At 42.8% G+C, this 19,623-nt stretch overlaps 1 protein-coding gene across 1 annotated transcript in view; it reads left to right on the top strand.

Moving 5' to 3' along the window:
• Positions 1–19,623, top strand: part of gfra1a (gdnf family receptor alpha 1a) — a 106,088-nt gene that overhangs the window by 76,583 nt on the left and 9,882 nt on the right. Inside the window, exon 6 of the mRNA XM_024428356.2 lies at positions 444–578. Coding sequence (XP_024284124.1) covers positions 444–578 — 135 coding nt within the window. The remainder of the gene's footprint in view (positions 1–443; positions 579–19,623) is intronic.

A 19,623-nucleotide genomic window follows, 5' to 3' on the forward strand; every position in this document is an offset into this window, starting at 1 on the left:
CCGTACTAGCACAGCTGTAGCAGATAGTACACACAGCAACCAGCAAAACGGCAATTCATTTTGCTGCAAAACAAAAATGGCTTGTTTGGACGGACGCCAGTAGAGGAACAATGCATTGAGGAAGCAAGAAATCTCTGACTGCAGCTATTTAGTTTCCTACAAAGAGGAAGAAACCTTATTTGTCACACTGCCTTTGGAAATACTCCATGATGATTCCAGTGTTACATGTTGTTCAGACAATTGGATGAAAATCCAGCTTGAAATGTTGAGGGGCTAACAGTTGCAGTATGATAGGGATTCAACACTGCATGATGGTTTGGAGAAATGGGAGGTGGAAACTATTTTGTCTGCCACAAAGAATAACATGTCTTTAGAAAACAATATGGTAGATAAACTCTGTTTCTTTAAGTAATCTACTGTGTTTCTTCCCCCCCTCCTTATAGGTACAGTGATGACACCCAACTACCTGCGTTCTCCTAAGATCAGTGTTGTTCCCTACTGTGACTGCAGCAGCAGTGGCAATGGCAAGGAGGAGTGTGACAAGTTCACAGAGTTCTTCACAGACAACACCTGCCTCCGTGAGTGACTGACCAGCTCCTCCTGTCCTCTCTGCTTCATTCACTTACCAGTTTCCTGTCTCCTCCACCCTTTCATTGTGGGTCTCCTGCCAATTGTTCATCCCCCTCTCACCTTCATCCTCCCTCTCTCCCAAGTGATACTCCATCTCTCCTGTGAGCTCTTTGCCGATGGAGCAGAAAAGCAGAGAGAGAGGAGGAAGAAACAGCGATAAGGCTGTGTGGGTGCATGCCTGCACACGTGAATATATGTTTGTGTGTGTGAGTAAAGGGTTCCAATATCCGCATAGCGCAGATCAGCAACCAGGGCATTGTCTTCTAACTCTATGACCATCCTTTCACATATCAGACAGCTTTAATTAACCTACCTCCCCTCCCTCCCTCTCCATCCTCTCCTCCTTTAATAAATACGGCTGCTTCACTATCACAAGGTGTCAGGCCTCTGGAGATAGCAGATCCATGGCTGTGGTGCTTCTCTTTGTGCAATCACAGCTCAACTTCCTCTGCTGTGTTATTGGTATGGCATTGTCTCTCAGCGCTTTATTTCTGTCAAAGCCAGTAGTACCCAATATAGTCATGCTCTCACTGACCCTGTGCATACGTTTATTTTCACTGTATTATAGAGATAGTGTTTTATAAATACATTTATTCTCAATGTGACAATGATCACAACACAGCATTATCGCAATAGAGACATTTCTTTAGTGGAATTTCAGTGTCATCAAGTCTTTTTGACCCACTGCTTTTGGGTTTTAGTTTTGAGAAAGAAAGCCATTGAGTAGTCTCAATAAAGCCTCAATAAATAAAAAGATATTGCGCAGGTAGCCTGGCGGATAGGACTGTTGGGCCAGTAAGCAAAAGGTTGCTGGATCGAATCCCCGAGCCGACATGGTAAAAATCTGTCGTTCTGTCCCTGAGCAAAGCAGTTAACCCCCAACAACAACTGCTCCCTGGGCACTGATGATGTCGATTAAGACAGCCCCCTGCAACTCTCTGATTCAGGGGTTGGGTTACATACGGAAGACACAATTCAGTTGAATGCATTCAGTTTTACAACTCATTAGGTATCCCCCTTTCCTTTGTCAGGGGGCCAGAACATAATTATAAATCATTTTCAGACTGCATAGTGACATCTAGAAGCCTAAACAGATATATTTGACGAAAACATAATAATTTCAAACATGGCTTACATTTGTATATGATCTCATATATCTATATTTTGCATGGGAATACTTTGGAACAGATTTCCAAAATGAAAATCACTTGGAGCTGATTTGCTGGTGTGTTTACAGTCTTTTATGTACAAAGAAAAAACATATATATATGTCACGGTCGTCATAAAGAGGAGACCAAGGCGCAGCGTGGTAAGCGAACATCACTCTTTAATTAAAGAGAGAACACTGAACAGAACTAAACAAAACAACAAAACTAACCGTGAAGAAATATGGCTAGTGCAGAACAAGGAATACTATCCAAGGAATATGGCTCCCTAAATATGGTCCCCAATCAGAGACAACGATAAACAGCTGCCTCTGATTGAGAACCAATCTAGGCAACCATAGACTTATAAACACCTAGACCAGGGGAAAACCCATAAACATACAAAAAAAAACCTAGACAACACAAAAACAACACAAACCACCCTTGTCACACACTGACCTAACCAAATAATAAAGAAAAAAAAGGTCTGGGCGTGACAATATATATATATTTATTTATTGCTCAGAAAGCTTTGGGGGCCAAATAAAATCATCCCCGGGACACCATTTGGGAACCCTGGTCTGTCTAGACAGACGGGTTTCTTCCAACAATGTACAAATGTTTCATCATACATGTCTTTAATTAGACCAATGTCAGTTTGTCAGAGAGGAAAGGGTGGTGTTGGGAAAGCCGTATTATCTGTTCATGTCCTGCCGTAAACATTTTCGGGGGCTAGCGCTGGTGGAGGATATTTTCAATGAGTGTATATCTAGAGTCGTTTGCTTGCGCCATGACGTCAGCGTTGCATGCTTACAACCACTGACTGGCTGTGGCTAGAACTAGCCTAGCTATCTGCACATTGCCCACATGAACACATTGCCTACATCTATTTACTATAGAATACTATAGTACTTACTATAGTATTCTGTAGTATACTGTGGAACAGTGGTTCTTAAACCTCTCCCCTGGGACCCCAGACATTTCACTATTTTGTTTTATCCCTGAAATAGCTCACCTAATTCACCTAGTCATGGGCTTGATGATTAGTTGACAAGTTGAATCAGGTGTGCTAGCCCTGGAATAGATCAAATACATGAAATGTCTGGAGGTCCCCGAGGAGATGTTTGAGAACCGCTGCTGTTGAATAAAATACTACACGCTGTAGTATCCCTCAATCATGTGTAGTACTTACTATAGAATTTTGTTGTATACAGTAGAAAACTATGGTAATGTCCTCAAAAGCACTGCAGTTTATAGTAATACTACAGTATTTAATTTGCATCTTCCCAAGCCATTCCCCTCCCCTATATCCTAATTTGTGCTACCCAAAAAGTGAGAAACCTACACGCCAAGATCTGTTCAGACCTACCTACCTGCCTACAGTGTCACACCCTGGCCATAGAGAGGCTTTTATTCTCTATTTTGGTTAGGCCAGGGTGTGACTAGGGTGGGCATTCCATGTCCTTTTTTTCTATGTCTTTGCATTTCTTTGTTTTTGGCCGGGTATGGTTCTCAATCAGGGACAGCTGTCTATCATTGTCTCTGATTTGGACCCATACTTAGGTAGCTCTTGCCCACATGGGTTTTGTGGGTAGTTATTTTCTGTTTTGTGTGTCTGCACCAGACAGAACTGTTTTGTTTGTTCCGCTTTGTTACTTTATGTTCTAGTGTTCAGTTTTATTAAAAATCATGAACACATACCACGCTGCACCTTGGTCCTCTTCTTCAAACAGCCATTACATACAGGTTATGGAAAATTTGCTCTTAGTTTTTGTCCAGTAGGTTTCCTGAAGGAGAAAGAAGAAACAGTATGGTAAATACATTAATTTCTGCAAAAACACAAAATACTACACTATACTACAGTCCACAAAAACACTACAGTAAATACTACAGTATACAACAGTATTTATACAATAATAAACTAAATATTACAGTAAATGTCTGGACTAAAGTCTGCAAAAACCCAGGTCAAAAAAATCAGGGCTTGGTAAACCCAGGGCACAGGTGAAAAAGATCAGGGCGTGACACTATAGCATATTTTCATTTGGGTGTGTCCACCGATGTCATGTTTCTGAGGGGATTGTTTTTAAGCCCTGTCTACTCAAACTCATGATTTGTTAGGAGATTTGGGCACCCTCCCCACATTTGTTTCCTGCCCAGAAAATACTACATGATTTTCCATTTGAAACTTAAAGGAGTTAGGTTTTCTCAATTGAAAAATACTACATTTATTGAAACCAAAAAGATGATTCAATGCCAAATGTTTTATTTGATTACCAAACCCGTACTTGAAGTTGCAACCTATTTCTTTCAACACGCAGCTTACTTTTACACTTTGGTTCAAAACCTTATAACTTATACAAACTAATATTTCTGTCACTCTGGCATGAAGGATTCGGGAGACGGGCAGGAATGCGTAATAACGGTTTTTATTAAGCCCAAATTACGGAGTGCCGTGCAAAGGCACAGGGACGAAGACCAAACAAACACGTAACAAAACACAGGGTAGAAACCCAAAACAAAAAGAGCGAGGAGTACCTCGAATAAATAACAAACCCGCACAATGATTAACACATGGGACGAGACCCGTAATCATCTACGCAATCCACAAAGGCACAAAAGCCAAAACACACACACAACAGGTACTCACACGCACCAACGGACATTGTAACAATAATCGCCCGCCCAATGGAAACCAAAGGGCACATATATACAAGTACAATCAGTGGGAATAGGGGCCAGGTGTGCGTAAGGAATGTTCTGGAGGGATCTGTGACAATGTCATGTAAAGACAACCCATTTTTTCATCTTGTTCAAAGTTCACATTTTTATTTGGAATTACCAATCCAAATGTCTTCAATTAGGGTACAAGCAATTAAGTAAATTCCCTGTAAATCAAGAAATTAAGTTTGTTCAATAACTTGAAATAATGTTTCCAAAAATATTATTTGTACTACACATTCACATTTAGTAGCTACACTATCATAACCAAGCATTGACCACTGTAACATATAAACCTTATCATGCTCTTTAGTATGACATGCTCTTATGCAAGTATCATTCCATATGCTGGCAGTGTACAGGTTTAAGTTTAAATAACAACTACAACAGACCACATGAACCCGGAATGACCACTCTCACGGGTGGACAAAAATAAACTCAAAGCCACACCCCCAATAAGCCACACATCCAACTCTTCTGATGCTTGAGGTGTTGAAAGCAATGTAGGGCTCTATTCAATCTGTATCGCTGAAGGGTTAGAGGTTGTGCGATAGAAATGTAAAGGAAATTTCCAATTGAGCTGACACATGCAGTGTTTTCAGTGAATGCGGTCTCCGCTAACGTGGAGAAATTGCCTTTGAATTTCAATCACACTGTAAAGCTGAACTTCCGCAATACAGATGTATAGAGAGTCCTTGGAAATATTCATTCAATTTTTTTAAATCACATTGATCTGTCGAATTTGTTATTTGATTTCAGGCGAAGTGAATAGATTAGGTTGAACATATCAAAGCGTAATTTTCAATCATTCCAATCAGTATAAACACTTCAGATTAACAACAGCGTCATCCCACTTTTTACAGTGTAGGTCTGTGATTTCCAAAACTACGATTGAGAGGTCAAGCTACTGTGGTTATTCGGGGTGTTTCGCTCTGTCACTACATGTCTCTGGGCTCCTCAAGACATCCAGGAAGAGCCTGTGAAGTTTTTTCCGAATTAAACTGTGCCCATCTCTCCCTCTATCCCATTTAAAATGTACATTTTTGTCATTTAGTAGACACTTATACCGAGGGACTTACAGTTAATGCATTCATCTTAAGGTAGCTAGGTAAGACGACTACAAATCACTGTCATAGTAAGTAACACTTTTTAGTGCTAGTAAGAAAAGAGAAGTGGAAGTGTTGAGCATAGACTTAAGGTAGGGAGGGGCAGTTCTGGGAGCCAGTGGAGAGTGCGAAGGAACAGGGTGACATGTTTCGAACTTTGGAAGGTTGAACACCAGACGGGCTGTGGCATTCTGGATAAGTTTCAGGGGTTTGATGGCACAAGCAGAGAGCCTAGCCTCTGATTTCCTCAGAGATGCCAAGGCATGGTTGGGCCTTCACTGTCTCTCACTCTCGCTCTCTCTAATTCAAGTCAATAGACTTTATTGACATGGAAAGTTACAGTTTTTCTCAATTGCTAAAACATAATTTCTGAAACCTTGCTCCATTTCCTGAAAACATTAAACACAAAACCTCATCTTCAATCACTATTTACATAAAATTTACAAATCATAAACAAAGTGATCAAAATGATATACACTCTCAAGCAGTCAGTAAACAATACACTGAAAAATAGAAAACATGTTGTTCAAAACATACAATTCTCAGGGAGAAGGACATTTTTAATCTAAAAAAATATTCATATTTTTCCGTCATTGTCTTTTGATGAACGAAAACATGTTCTATCATAGTAGCTCAAAATTGATCAGAAATTACTACTCTGCTTTGCTCTTTGCAATTTTGTTTTCTGTTCTTCCTCCTCCTTGTGCGCCTATTTTTACAGTACTGTACCCTGCATCTCACAAACCTGTCCTTTGTCTCTGTGATACTGTAATTCTTGTTCTTTGTTGATATCAAAATCTATTGAGCAGTCAGTACTGTTAATAAATGGAAAACAGAATGTTCAGGGCCATACAATTTGTCCATTGTACAGTATATAGCCTACAATGCACTGTACTACATTATACACTACTAAAAGGGACAAAAATCAAAGGAGTAAACATGTGATCAATGTGCTTCTTCTTGTCTTTGGGCTGGGTCAGGCCAGAGCACTTCGTCGACATCACAAGCAATATTGTCCCTCCTGAGGCAACGGGGGAAGAAGCCTCTTGTGTGCCGTATCCAGCCCTGACATGATTCCTCACCTATATCACCACAGGCTAAATCCATGGCTTGCAGCAGATTTACTCTGGTGTAGGGTTGTCTATCGTACACTTTCCATCTCCAAGAGGAGAAAAACTCCTCAATCGGATTCGGGAAAGGCGAGTATGGAGGGAGGTACAAGTTCATAAACTGCCCATTGATGTTAAACCATTCCCTTACCTGAGCAGCTCGGTGGAAACTGACATTGTCCCACACTATCACATAGGTGGGAATGGGATTCTCATTTAGCTCTTGACCCTGCTGCTCTTGAACCTGCTGCTCAAATAAAATCTCTTAGATTGGCAATAAATCTTAGAAGGTGCTGGGTGTTATATGTGTAACATGGTGATGTAGAACACCATGGTTGCTGATAGCAGCACAGATTGTGACATTGCCACCTCGTTGACCAGGGACTTCAACAATGGCCCACTGTCCAATCATGTTTCGGCCTCTCCTTCTCCTTTTTGTTAGATTGAGGCCTGCTTCATCGACAAAGATGAGCTCATGGGGTCTGTCCAAGGATTCCAAGTAAAATATTGTCTGTGTAGAAATACAATATACTGTATGTAGGATTTTGTAAGTCGTACAGAGACAGTGCTATACTGTAGAGTACAATTAGGCTTCTGATTCACATACGTTGTATGTACTGAAGAGTAATGTCATTCACATAGTATGTGTTAGTACTGTAGACAATCTGGATTACAGTAAATGTTTCTGAATTTACACTTACTTGCACATACTGAGCTCGCAATTCTTTCACCCTTAGTAAGTTGCGCCCAAAAGGTACTCTGTATACTTGTTTCATTCGCATCCTGTTACGATGGAGGACACAGTAAATTGTGGAAATGCTAACACTGTCGATTCCCTGGAAGTGTGTGTTGTCTTATATCACTCGTTCCTGAATTTCTCTGAGTCGTATTGCATTATCTTGAAGGACCATGCCAACTCTAACGTCCTCTTGCTCCCGAGTGAATATAGCTGTCCTTCCACCTGCATGTGGCAGCCTTGCAATTCTACAAAAAGTAGTTGTGCAGTTACAAAACATATTCATGCAGTACAATACATGCAGTGATTCACTTTACAAATGTCTATAGAAACAGCTGCATATAGTGTAGTACAGTAAATTGGCAATTACAAAAATACAGTAGTATCCTGTACCTGTTCTCTTCTCTGAATGTCCTTACTATGGTGGACACAGAAAATCAGCTCAAATTGGGTTGTACTCTAAGTCCTGCTCCCCTCATTGTCAGTCCATGGACAAGAACATGGTCTATAACTGTTGCTCGAATTTCATCAGATATTTCCACTCTTTGTCTTCCTCTTCGTCCTCCTCTTCCTCTTTCTTGCCTTCCTCCTCCTCTTCCTCCTCGTCGCCCACCTCGCATACGAACTCATCCTCGTCCTCTCACATTGTTTCTTCTATCCATTCTCAGACTTTCTCCTTCCCACCTTCAACAACCTGTTTGCTCTCTGAACTGGCTTATATTGGTTGTGTCGCATCATTTGAAACAGGTTAAATCAATTTTGAGTGGTTGTGTTCAATGAATGACATGTGTTCTCTATTTGTATTTGATTGTTGCCACTTGTGTTTACCAGTATGGATGACATGTGCATTAGAGTGCAGAATGTGTTTTGAGAATGAGAATGTGTTTCGAGTTTTGCTGAAAAGTCTTAAGTGAGATCTGCAAATTGTGCTTTACCATGTGAAATGGTTTAAGGTATTGACAACAGACTGCCTAATTTGCTAAATGAGTCCAGGCAACTGAGAACTTTGTTCAGCCAATGGGTTTTAGTGTTTTAGCAATTGAGAAAAACTGTAAATGACTTACATTTCCAAAGTACGTACATAACAGCAATGATTGGACTAACAGTAATAAATAAATAATAATAATAATAATAGTAGTAGAAGTGGTAATGACATTAACATTAACAGCAACTACAACAATAGCAATATGAATAATAATAAATAAAAGTTATAGTAGTAGACTCGCTCTCTCTATCTTCCTCTACTCTCCCATTTCATTAAGCTGAGACGGCACTAACACACAGTGACAGATGCACTCTCACACACCCGTCTGTGCTGGTGTGGCTCCGGAGCTGTGACAGAGCCTTGCTCCATCCCCTTAACCAGTGGGCCTTCTAGTCTCTTTTAGAAGGCATTAGTAGACAAAGCGTAGCTGCTGAATTGTGTCTACTCATGCTAAACATATATTTTTCCTGGTTAAGGATCCTCAACTGAATTTCCCTCAACAGAGTAAATTACTATTGTTCTCTCACACCATTCTTTAGTCCAGTACAGTGATGGTGGTTCAGTATTTGTCATACATCGTTGTTCAGCGATGACAATAGGGATGCCAGCAGCATACCACCCTGCATTCCACTGCTGTTTTGCTTCTGAAGCTATGCAGGGTTGGTCCTGGTCAGTCCCTGGATGGGAGACCTGGTGGTGTTGGAGGGCCAGTAGGAGGCACCCTTTCCTCTGGTCTAAAGAAAAATATCCCAAAGCCCCAGGGCAATGCTTGGGAGACATTACCTTGTGTAGGGTGCTGTCTTTTGGATGGGTCATTGGGTGTCCTGACTCTCTGTGGTCACTAAAGAGCCTATGGCACTCACTGTAAGAGTAGGTGTGTTAACCCCGGTGTCCTGGCTAAATTCCCAATCTGGCCACCTAATCATCCCCAGTTTGCAATTGGCTCATTCACCCCCCCCCCCCTTCTCTCCCCTGTAGCTATTCCCCAGGTAATTTCTGTAAATGAGAATTTGTTCTCAGTCAACTTACCTGGTAAAAAGAAATGCATTACAGTGTTGTTGCTAAATGGCATATAGAGTTATTGGTGGTCCATTTGCCGGTAGCAGTAGCATTGTGACAAAGAATATCCTAACAGAGAGATCACACTGAGTAACCGGCAGAATTATCACCAATCCATAAATTCTCTTGGTGCATCCTCCCTCTGTGCCCCTGAGAAATCACTTAGGAGAGCAGTAATGGCGCTATTCTTCTGGCCAACAGCATGAATGGACCTCCAGTGGGCACAGTGGCATGGTTCCTTTATGCCACCTCTAAGCACTCACTCCTAGTTTAAAAAAAAACTGAGATTAGCTTTTGTTACCTCTCCTATAAAAAACATCTCTCTTTAAAGAGAGGGGAGGATTGACTGAACTACTCCCTTTAACTGTGTCCTTCAGTAGCAATTCCAATTCCTATACTGATTGATTACATATTGGTTCAATATGACTAGTCAAAGTAAACCCAAGAACTTGGACTATTGCAATAAAGTCAATGTTAATTGTTAACTACTTGAATGTGGTGTTACCGCACCTGGGCCTATTTGTTTGGCTCAACAGAGGGCCACTGTACACTAATGCCTCAGTCTGTCAGTGTTTTGGCTGATGCAAATGTCACTGAGTGATATGATATCATGTTTACCCATTTGCTGTTTGCACTTGTTGAAGGTCGGGTAAATTACTTTTTCCTGTCAGGGAAACGATTAAGTAGCAGATTCTGCAGATTCGGGGCTGTTTGCACACAGTGTGATATTCCCTGTGTTTATTCCCTGTGCTCTATCTTCTCTCTGCTTTGGGTAAGACAAACACTGCATTCCTGTGCAGTTGGAACAGCCTGCCTGGCCTACCTGTGTGTCTGGATTCTAACATTGCTTAGACATGGTGTTTGCAGAGTAAAGGCCCAGTATTCAACCCCACTCGCGTCTGTCAGCAAGAACAGGACACAGTTTCTATGTGTCCAGTTTGTAGTCAACGCCTGTAGGAAAACACTCATCCTATTAGGGGTGTATATGGTATGTATTCTCAGGGGCTTGACTGGTAGGTAATACATGTCAGAATTTCTCAACTGCTGCTGATTGCTTCAGCAGGGTTCCTCAAACTCCATTGAAACCTCTGACATAGAGCTAGAGCTAAATGGGAGCTAAACTCATGTTTCACAGCACAAGCTTTATGCCTAAATACGAGCCCAAACAAGAGAAGCACCTCATCAGTCGTGACAGACAACACAGTCTAATGCTGTGTCTCTAATTAGTCTTTGTTGGAGAACAAAGCTCCGTAAAAGACCATATCAACAAATTCAATACGCTCATCAGGCCGCTGCTGTGCTAGCACAAAGCATTAGGGCACTAGGATAGGCTCAGAGGCACACCCGCTTTCTTCACAGCAAGATAATGAAATCAGCTCTAATTTATTCGCTCACAGCCAGCCTTTGAGAGGTGTGGCGGTGCCAGAGAACTTTACAGCCCTAGAAGATTCCAGCCTAAATGCGCTGACAATTAAAACAAACACACAAAAAAGAGTAGGGAAAGAGGTACATAACACCTATCCATCTATCTTCAGATCTCCCTGTCTGCTTTACTTCATAGATAGACCAGGTGTGTTGTATGCACACTAATGGATAGGGTAAACAGCCTCATCATCACTTTGTTATTATTATTATGTCCCTAGCTAACATATTCATATCCCTCAGCTCAGCCAAACTAAAGCACACTCACTAGAGTTTTTCCCCCAGTGTAATTCCATATAATTTGATTGTTCTCTCCCACCTATTCCATAGTGTTTGGAAAAGATTACTTAATAATGGATAGTGTTTTACTCCAGTAATGGCTTTAAGAAAAGCTTTTTGTTTTGGACTTAGATGTAGTCTCTCTCTCTCTCGCTCTCTCTTTCTCTCTCTTGCTCTCTCTTTCTCTCTCCCTCTCGCTCTCTCTCTCTCTCTCTCTCTGTCTCTCTTTCTCTCTCTCTCTCTCTCTTCCAAAAGACGTCCTCCGACCTATCAGAGCGCTTGCAGCATGAACTAACATGTTGTCCACCCAATCAAAGGATAAGAGAATGAATCTAGTACTGAAACATAGGCTACACCTAACTAGCACTGCAGTGTATAAAATGTGGTTTGTAGTTGACTCATAGAGAAATACAATAGTTGAACAGTTTTGAACAAATTCATTTATAAAAAAATGAAGGAGAAGCAAGAGAGAGAGAGTGTCACGATCGTCGTAGTGAGGAGACCAAAGCGCAGCGTGGTGTGAATGCATACTTTAATGATTGACGAAAAACACAAAGTACACTAAACAAAACAAACAAACTAACAAGACGACCGTGACTGCTATAGAAACACTGTGCTAACATGCAACATAACATAGACAATAACCCACGAACCACAATACAAAACAGGCTACCTAAATATGGTTCCCAATCAGAGACAACGACAAACACCTGCCACTGATTGAGAACCATATCAGGCCAAAACACATAGAAATAGACAAACTAGACATACAGACATACAACATAGAATGCCCACTCATATCACACCCTGACCAAACAAAACATGGAAAGAAACATAGAAACAAACAAGCAGGGTCTGGGTGGGCACCTGGCCGTGGTGGCGGCTCTGGCGCGGGATGTGGACCCCGACCTTGGGTCTAAGACCCTAATTAAAGGACCCACTGGACTGAGGAGCGCCTCCGGACTGAGGGGCAGCTCCGGAATGAATGGCAGCTCCGGACTGAGGGGCAGCTCCGGACTGAAGGGCAGCTCCGGACTGAAGGGCAGCTCCGGACTGAGGAGCAGCTCCGGACTGGATGACGGCTCTGGCAGCTCCTGGCTGGCTGACGGCTCTGGCGGCTTCTGGCTGGCTGACGGCTCTGGCGGCTCAGGGCAGACTGGTGGCTCTGACGGCTCAGGACAGACTGGCGGCCCCGACGGCTCAGGACAGACTGACGGCTCTGACAGCTCAGGACAGACTGGCGGCTCTGACGGCTCAGGACAGACTGGCAGGACAGACTGGCGGCTCTGACGGCTCAGGACAGACGGGAGGCTCTAGCAGCTCAGGACAGACGCGAGACTCTAGCAGCTCAGGACAGACGGGAGACTCTAGCAGCTCAGGACAGACGGGAGACTCTAGCAGCTCAGGACAGATGGGAGACTCTAGCAGCTCAGGACAGATGGGAGACTCTAGCAGCTCAGGACACACGGGAGACACTAGCAGCTCAGGACAGACGGGAGACTCTAGCGGCTCAGGACAGATGGGAGACTCTGGCGGCTCAGGACAGACAGGAGACTCTGACGGCTCAGGACAGACGGGAGACTCTGGCGGCGCACTGTAGGCATGGTGCGTGGTGCCGGCACTGGTGGTACTGTGGTACTCCTCCCCGCACCTCAGGGCGAGTGCGGGGAGGAGGAACAGGGCGTACTGGACTCTGGAGACGCACAGAAAGCCTGGCGCAGGGGGCTGCCACCGGAGGGCTGGTGCGTGGAGGTGGCACTGGATGGACCGGACCATGAAGGTGCACTGGAGATCTTGAGAGCAAGGCTGGCACCATCCTCCCTAGCTGGATCCTTACCCTAGCCCGGCAGATGAGGGGAGCTGGGATGTAGCACACCGGGCTAAGCACGCGTACTGGGGACACCGTGCGCTCCACCGCATAACCCGGTGCCTGACCAGTACAACGCCCGCCACGGTAAGCACGGCTCGGAGAACTGTAATGCCGAGCTGGCACAGGACGTGCAGGGCTAGGGAGGCGCACAGGAGGCCTGGTGCGTGGGGCTGGCACAGTCTTCACCAGACGGCTAGCACGCACCTCAGGACGAGTATGGAGAGCTGACCCAGGTGACATCAAATCCCCGACATGCTCCGTCGGTCGGATGTCGTGCCTCAGGCACCAACACAGCACCTCCCTCATAACTCTCTCCTCAAATCTCCCCATTAACTCCTTCACTGTCTCTGCTTCGCTCCCCTCCAATTCCGCCCTGACCGGCTCTGGTTCCATCCTTGGCTCTTTATGGTAAGCAGGGGGAGATGGCTCAGGTCTGACTCCTGACTCTGCCACACTCTCCCTGTGCCTCCCCCCCCCCCAATACATTTTTGGGGCTGCCTCTCGGGCTTCCAGCTGCGCTGCCGTGCTGCCTCCTCTTACCGGGGCCTCTCTGCTTTCACTGCCTCCAGCTCTGCTTTGGGGCAGCGATATTCCCCTGGTTGTGCCCAGGGTCCTTCGCCATCTAGAAATCCTCCCAAGTCCATGAGTCCTGCTTTCTTTGCCGCTGCTGCTACTGGCCGTTACCACGCTGTTTGGTCCATTGTTGGAGGGTTATTCTGTCACGATCGTCGTAGTGAGGAGACCAAAGCGCAGCGTGGTGTGAATGCATACTTCAATGATTTACGAAAAAACACGAAGTACACTAAACAAAACAAACTAACTAACAAGACGAACATGACTGCTATAGAAACACTGTGCTAACATGCAACATAACATAGACAATAACCCACGAACCACAATACAAAATAGGCTACCTAAATATGGTTCCCAATCAGAGACAATGACAAACACCTGCCACTAATTGAGAACCATATCAGGCCAAAACACATAGAAATAGACAAACTAGACATACAACATAGAATGCCCACTCATATCACACACTGACCAAACTAAACAGAAATAAACAACGCAAATAATGGTGTGTCAGAGAGAGAGAAAGCTAGCTATATTTTGTATGTTTTTCACTTTTACTTACTTAAAAATTCAAAGGGCACTCGCACATCTGAGTTATCTTTTTTTCAGGTACATGCTAACAGTTGAATAAGATGAGAAAAAAGAAGGAACCCACACACTGCTCTTGATAGTATTGCTGCTCTTTAAAAAGCTTTAGGTATCGGCCTCAAGGTCTTAGAGTGTAATGATTTTCTTCTTCCTCTGACGGGGAGTATGAAATATCGGACCAATGCGCAGCGTGGTAAGTGTCCATAATGTATTTATTAAACTGAACACAGAATACAAAAAAACAACAGAAATAAATGAAAACCGAAACAGTTCTGTATGGAAACCACAGACACGGAAAACAACTACCCACAAATCATAGTGGGAAAACAGGCTGCCTAAGTATGGTTCTCAATCAGAGACAACCATAAACAGCTGCCTCTGATTGGGAACCATACCAGGCCAAACACAGAAATACAAAAACATAGAACAACACATAGAATGCCCACCCCAACTCACGCCCTGACCCAACTAAAATAGAGACATAAAAAAGGAACTAAGGTCAGGACGTGACATAGAGGCTTTTTTTTAGCACCCTTATGTAGACATAGCTCCACCCACATCCGTTCCATGCATTGAATGGGGTTGGAATCGAGGGAAAATAAGTCATGTTACCAAAAATAACAATGTGCATTTCATGAATATTATAATAAGGTGTGTACATAAAACGTATTAAACACGTCTGTAAAACTACAATCAGGACATCGACCCACCAAGCAAGTTTTCATAAATCCTTGGGTACAGCGTAAGAAAAATGTCAGAGTAATCTGAAATGGGGGCATTAATTCATGTTCACATTTACAACATAACATACATCTGCATTTCATCATTAAGACCTTTAGGAAAAATGTCTGGAAGGTGAAAATTTAAAAACATTCTCTTTTGCTCTGAGTACTATTTATATCACCTCCCCTGTTTGATATCTTAACTTTCTCTGTGCCACAAAATCTAAAGGTAGAAATGTCAGGTTTTTGGTCATTAAAATGTCCTTTGACTGGGTAATCCCTGTCGTTTCTCCTGATTGATCTTTTATGTTCACTAATTCTCTGTTTGAGAGAACGAGGTTTTACTTACATAACACAGCCCACATGAACATTTAATCATGTAGATAACATGTGTGGTGGAGCACATAATAATGTCATTTATTTGGAACTGTATTCCTGTATGTGGGTGGCAGAAATATTCACACTTCATCATATTGTTGCACCTTGTGTAACCTCTGCATGTATAGCTACCATTCGGAAGAGGGCGTGATAGAGCCTGGCTGATTTTCTTTTGTGGCTGGCAGTTGGCATGGGCCAATTTATTGCGTAAATTGCAACCTCTCTTATAAGTGGTTGATTCTTAAATTCAGCGGGTAAAGCTGGTTCCGATGATAAAACATGCCAGTGTTTCTTGACAGCATCTCCTACTTTGCGTGAGTTCAAAATATATGTGGTGGTGAACATTACTGTCATGTGTGCTCGCTCTCCGGCCTCTAGGTCACCAGGCTGCTTGTTATGGCGCACACCTGTCACCATCGTTACAGGCATCAGTGCATTATGACACTCACCTGGACTCCATCACCTCCTTGATTACCTGCCCTATATATGTCACTCCCTTTGGTTTCTTCCCCACTTGTCATTGTTCCTGTTTCATGTCGGTGCGCTGTTTGTGTTTCTTGGTTTGTTCATTTATTAATTAAATATATTCACTCCCTGAACTTGCTTCCCGACTCTCAGCGTACATCGTTACAATTACAGTGTTCTATAGCTCTAGTGGGTCTTTTTCATCCACACATTGTGGAGGGTAGCCTCTTAGAAACCTATTGCGCATCTCCGCTGCTTTTTCTTGATAGTCCTCTGTGGAGTGGCATGTACGGCCCAGTTTGAAATACTGGCTTCTTGGAAGTCCTGTTTTTAATGGCTCAGGTGGAAGCTGTCCCCCTGTAATAGAGTATTTCTGTCCATTTCTTTTCCAAACAGGGTTCCTTTTGATATCTCAATCCACATATTGAGGTAATGAACAGGTTTAATTAATGTCACATTCAATAGTGAATTTGAAATTGGGGTCAATGTCATTGAGTAATGCCATAAAGTCTGACAGCTCTTCTCTCATTCCTCCCCATATGAAACATTTTTTGTCAATATATCAATACTGCTTCAGGACTTGATCCAAAAATGTATTTTAATTTCCATTGTTAACAAAACATTCTTCAAAAAGACCCACATAAAGTTTAGCATAGCTTAGCTAGCAAATGCAGCTAGCTAGTTTAGCATACCTAAACAGAGAGGGATGCTAAACTCAGTAAAAAAAGAAACGTCCTCTCACTGACAACTGAGTTTATTTTCAGCAAACTTAACATGTGTAAATATTTGTATGAACATAACAAGATTTAACAACTGAGACATAAACTGAACAAGCTACACGGCCATGTGACTAACAGAAATGGAATAATGTGTCCCTGAACAAAGGGGGGTCAAAATCAAAAGTAACAGTCAGTATCTGGTGTGGCCACCAGCTGCATCAAGTACAGCAGTGCATCTCCTCCTCATGGATTGCACCAGATTTGTCAGTTCTTGTTGTGAGATGTTACCCCACTCTTCCACCAAGGCAACTGGAAGTTCCCGGACATTTCTGGGGGGAATGGCCCTAGCCCTCACCCTCCGATCCAACAGGTCCCAGACATGCTCAATGGGATTGAGAGCTGGGCTCTTTGCTGGCCATGGCAGAATGCTGACATTCCTGTCTTGCAGGAAATCACGCACAGAACGAGCAGTATGGCTGGTGGCATTGTCATGCTGGAGGGTCATGTCAGGATGAGCCTGCAGGAAGGGTACCATAGCTTTGAGATTGTCTGAAATGACAACAAGCTGAGTCCGATGATGCTGTGACACACCGTCCCAGACCATGACGGACCCTACACCTCCAAAATCGATCCCGCTCCAGAGTACAGGCCTCGGTGTAACGCTCATTCCTTTGACGATAAACGTGAATCCGACCATCACCCCTGGTGAGACAAAACCTTGACTCATCAGTGAAGAGCACTGTTTGCCAGTCCTGTCGGGTCCAGCGATGGTGGGTTGGTGCCCATAGGTGACGTTGTTGCCAGTGATGTCTGGTGAGGACCTGCCTTACAACAGGCCTACAAGCCCTCTGTCCAGCCTCTCTCACCCTATTGCGGACAGTCTGAGCACTGATGGAGGGATTGTGCATTCCTGGTGTAACTCAGACAGTTGTTGTTGCCATCCTGTACCTGTCCCGCAGGTGTGATGTTCGGATGTACTGATCCTGTGCAGGTGTTGTTACATTGTGAGGACGATCAGCTGTCCGTCCTGTCTCCCTGTAGCTCTGTGTTAAGCGACTCACAGTACAGACATTGCAATTTATTGCCCTGGCCAGATCTGCAGTCCTCATGCCTCCTTGCAGCATGCCTAAGGCACATTCACGCAGATGAGCAGGGACCCTGGGCAACTTTCTTTTGGTGTTTTTCAGAGTCAGTAGAAAGGATTCTTTAGTGTCCTTAGTTTTCATAACTATGACCTTAATTGCCTACCGTCTGTAAGCTGTTAGTGTTTTAACAACCGTTCCACAGGTGCATGTTCATTAATTGTTTATGGTTCATTGAACAAGCATGGGAAACAGTGTTTATCCTCGCTAGGGTATGCGTCCCATCTGACCAACATCCAGAGAGTTTGCAGAGCGCCAAATTCAATTACAGAAATGCTCATTATAAAAATTCAGAAAACAAAACATATTTTACATAGGTTTAAAGATTAACTTCTTGTTAAACCAACCACAGGGTCATATTTATAAAATGCTTTTCGGCGAAAGCATACCTAGCCCAGAACATACCTAGCCCAGAACATAGCCCAGTTGATAAATTATTACAAACAGTAACCAGCCAAGCAGAAGCGTTACAAAACTCAGAAATAGAGATCAAAGTAATCCCTTATCTTTGATTATCTTCATATGGTGGCAATCAGAAGACATTCATTTACTCAACAAATGTTCCTTTTGTTCGATGAAGTCTCTTTATATCCAAAAACTTCAGTTTTGTTAGCGCGTTTTCTTCAGTAATCCACAGGCTCAAACTCAGTCAAAACAAATTCAAATTGTATCCGTAAAGTTCATAGAAACATTTCAAACGATGTTTATATTCAATCCTCAGGTTTTTTTTTTGCCTCAATGATCTATAATATTTCAACCGGACAATAACATTGTCAATATAAAAGGTAAACAAGAAATGCACATGCGCCTGAAAAAACTCTGCGACATGTTAGGCTCCACTCGTTCAGACTGGTCTTACTCCCTCATTTATAAGAATACAAGCCTGAAACGATTTCTAAAGACTGTTGACATCTAGTGGAAGGCATAGGAACTTCAAATGGAGTCCTAAGTCAATGGATACTGTATTGCATTGAATAGAAAACTACAAAACCCAAGAAAAAAAACTACTTCCTGAATGGATTTTTCTCCGATTTTCGCCTGCTAAATCAGTTCTGTTATTCTCACACTATTTAAACACTATTTAGAGTGTTTTCTATCCAAATCTACCAGTTATATGCATATCATATCTTCTGGGCCCGAGTAGCAGGCATGCTTTTCATCCAAAATTCCGAATGCTGCCCCCTACCCTAGAGAGGTTAAACCCTTTACAATGAAGATCTGTGGAGTTATTTGGATTTTTACAAATTATCTTTGAAAGACAGGGTCCTAAAAAAGGGACATTTCTTTTTTTGCTGAGTTTATGTTAGCTAGCTGGCTATGGCTATCAAACACTAGAACTCTTCCAAGTCAAGGTAACATTTTAGATTTATAAATGTATCGTCACCGAGGCCCACCAGTGTCACTGCTAAACTGCTTACTAAGGTATCTACACTCTACTGCATGATTGTAGCAGGTTTACTAATACGTTAGTTCTAGTAGCTATGTTGACTTTGACATTAGCTAATATGGTGACAACAATGTAAGCTGTGGTTAGTGGTTATGATATCAAGTTTTTGATTGGAATGTTTGTTTGGCCTGGTCACGAACGGCTGATGTGTTGTGCACTGAAGTCCACAAGCAAAGATAAAACATGAGAGAAGGAGAGTGCATAGATGCAAGAAGGAATTATACAATCAATGGGATCATGCTGTTTGTATGTGATTGCTATGAAAGTGAACTGTATTTGCATGTGATCAGGAGTGTATTCATTCCAGTGATTTTATTGAACGTTTTTTAAATAGAAATATGTCAGCTGTGAGTCTTTCTGGGTAAGTCTGTAAGATCTTTCCACACCTGGATTGTGCAACATTTGCCCAGTATTCTTTTAGAAATGTATTGAGCTCTGTCAAATTGGTTGTTGATCATTGCTAGACAACCATTTTCATGTTTTGTGCTAGATTTTCAAGTAGATTTAAGTCAAAACTGTTACTCGGC

Source organism: Oncorhynchus tshawytscha, linkage group LG01 (genome assembly GCF_018296145.1).
Source record: "Oncorhynchus tshawytscha isolate Ot180627B linkage group LG01, Otsh_v2.0, whole genome shotgun sequence".
Lineage (NCBI taxonomy): Eukaryota > Metazoa > Chordata > Actinopteri > Salmoniformes > Salmonidae > Oncorhynchus > Oncorhynchus tshawytscha.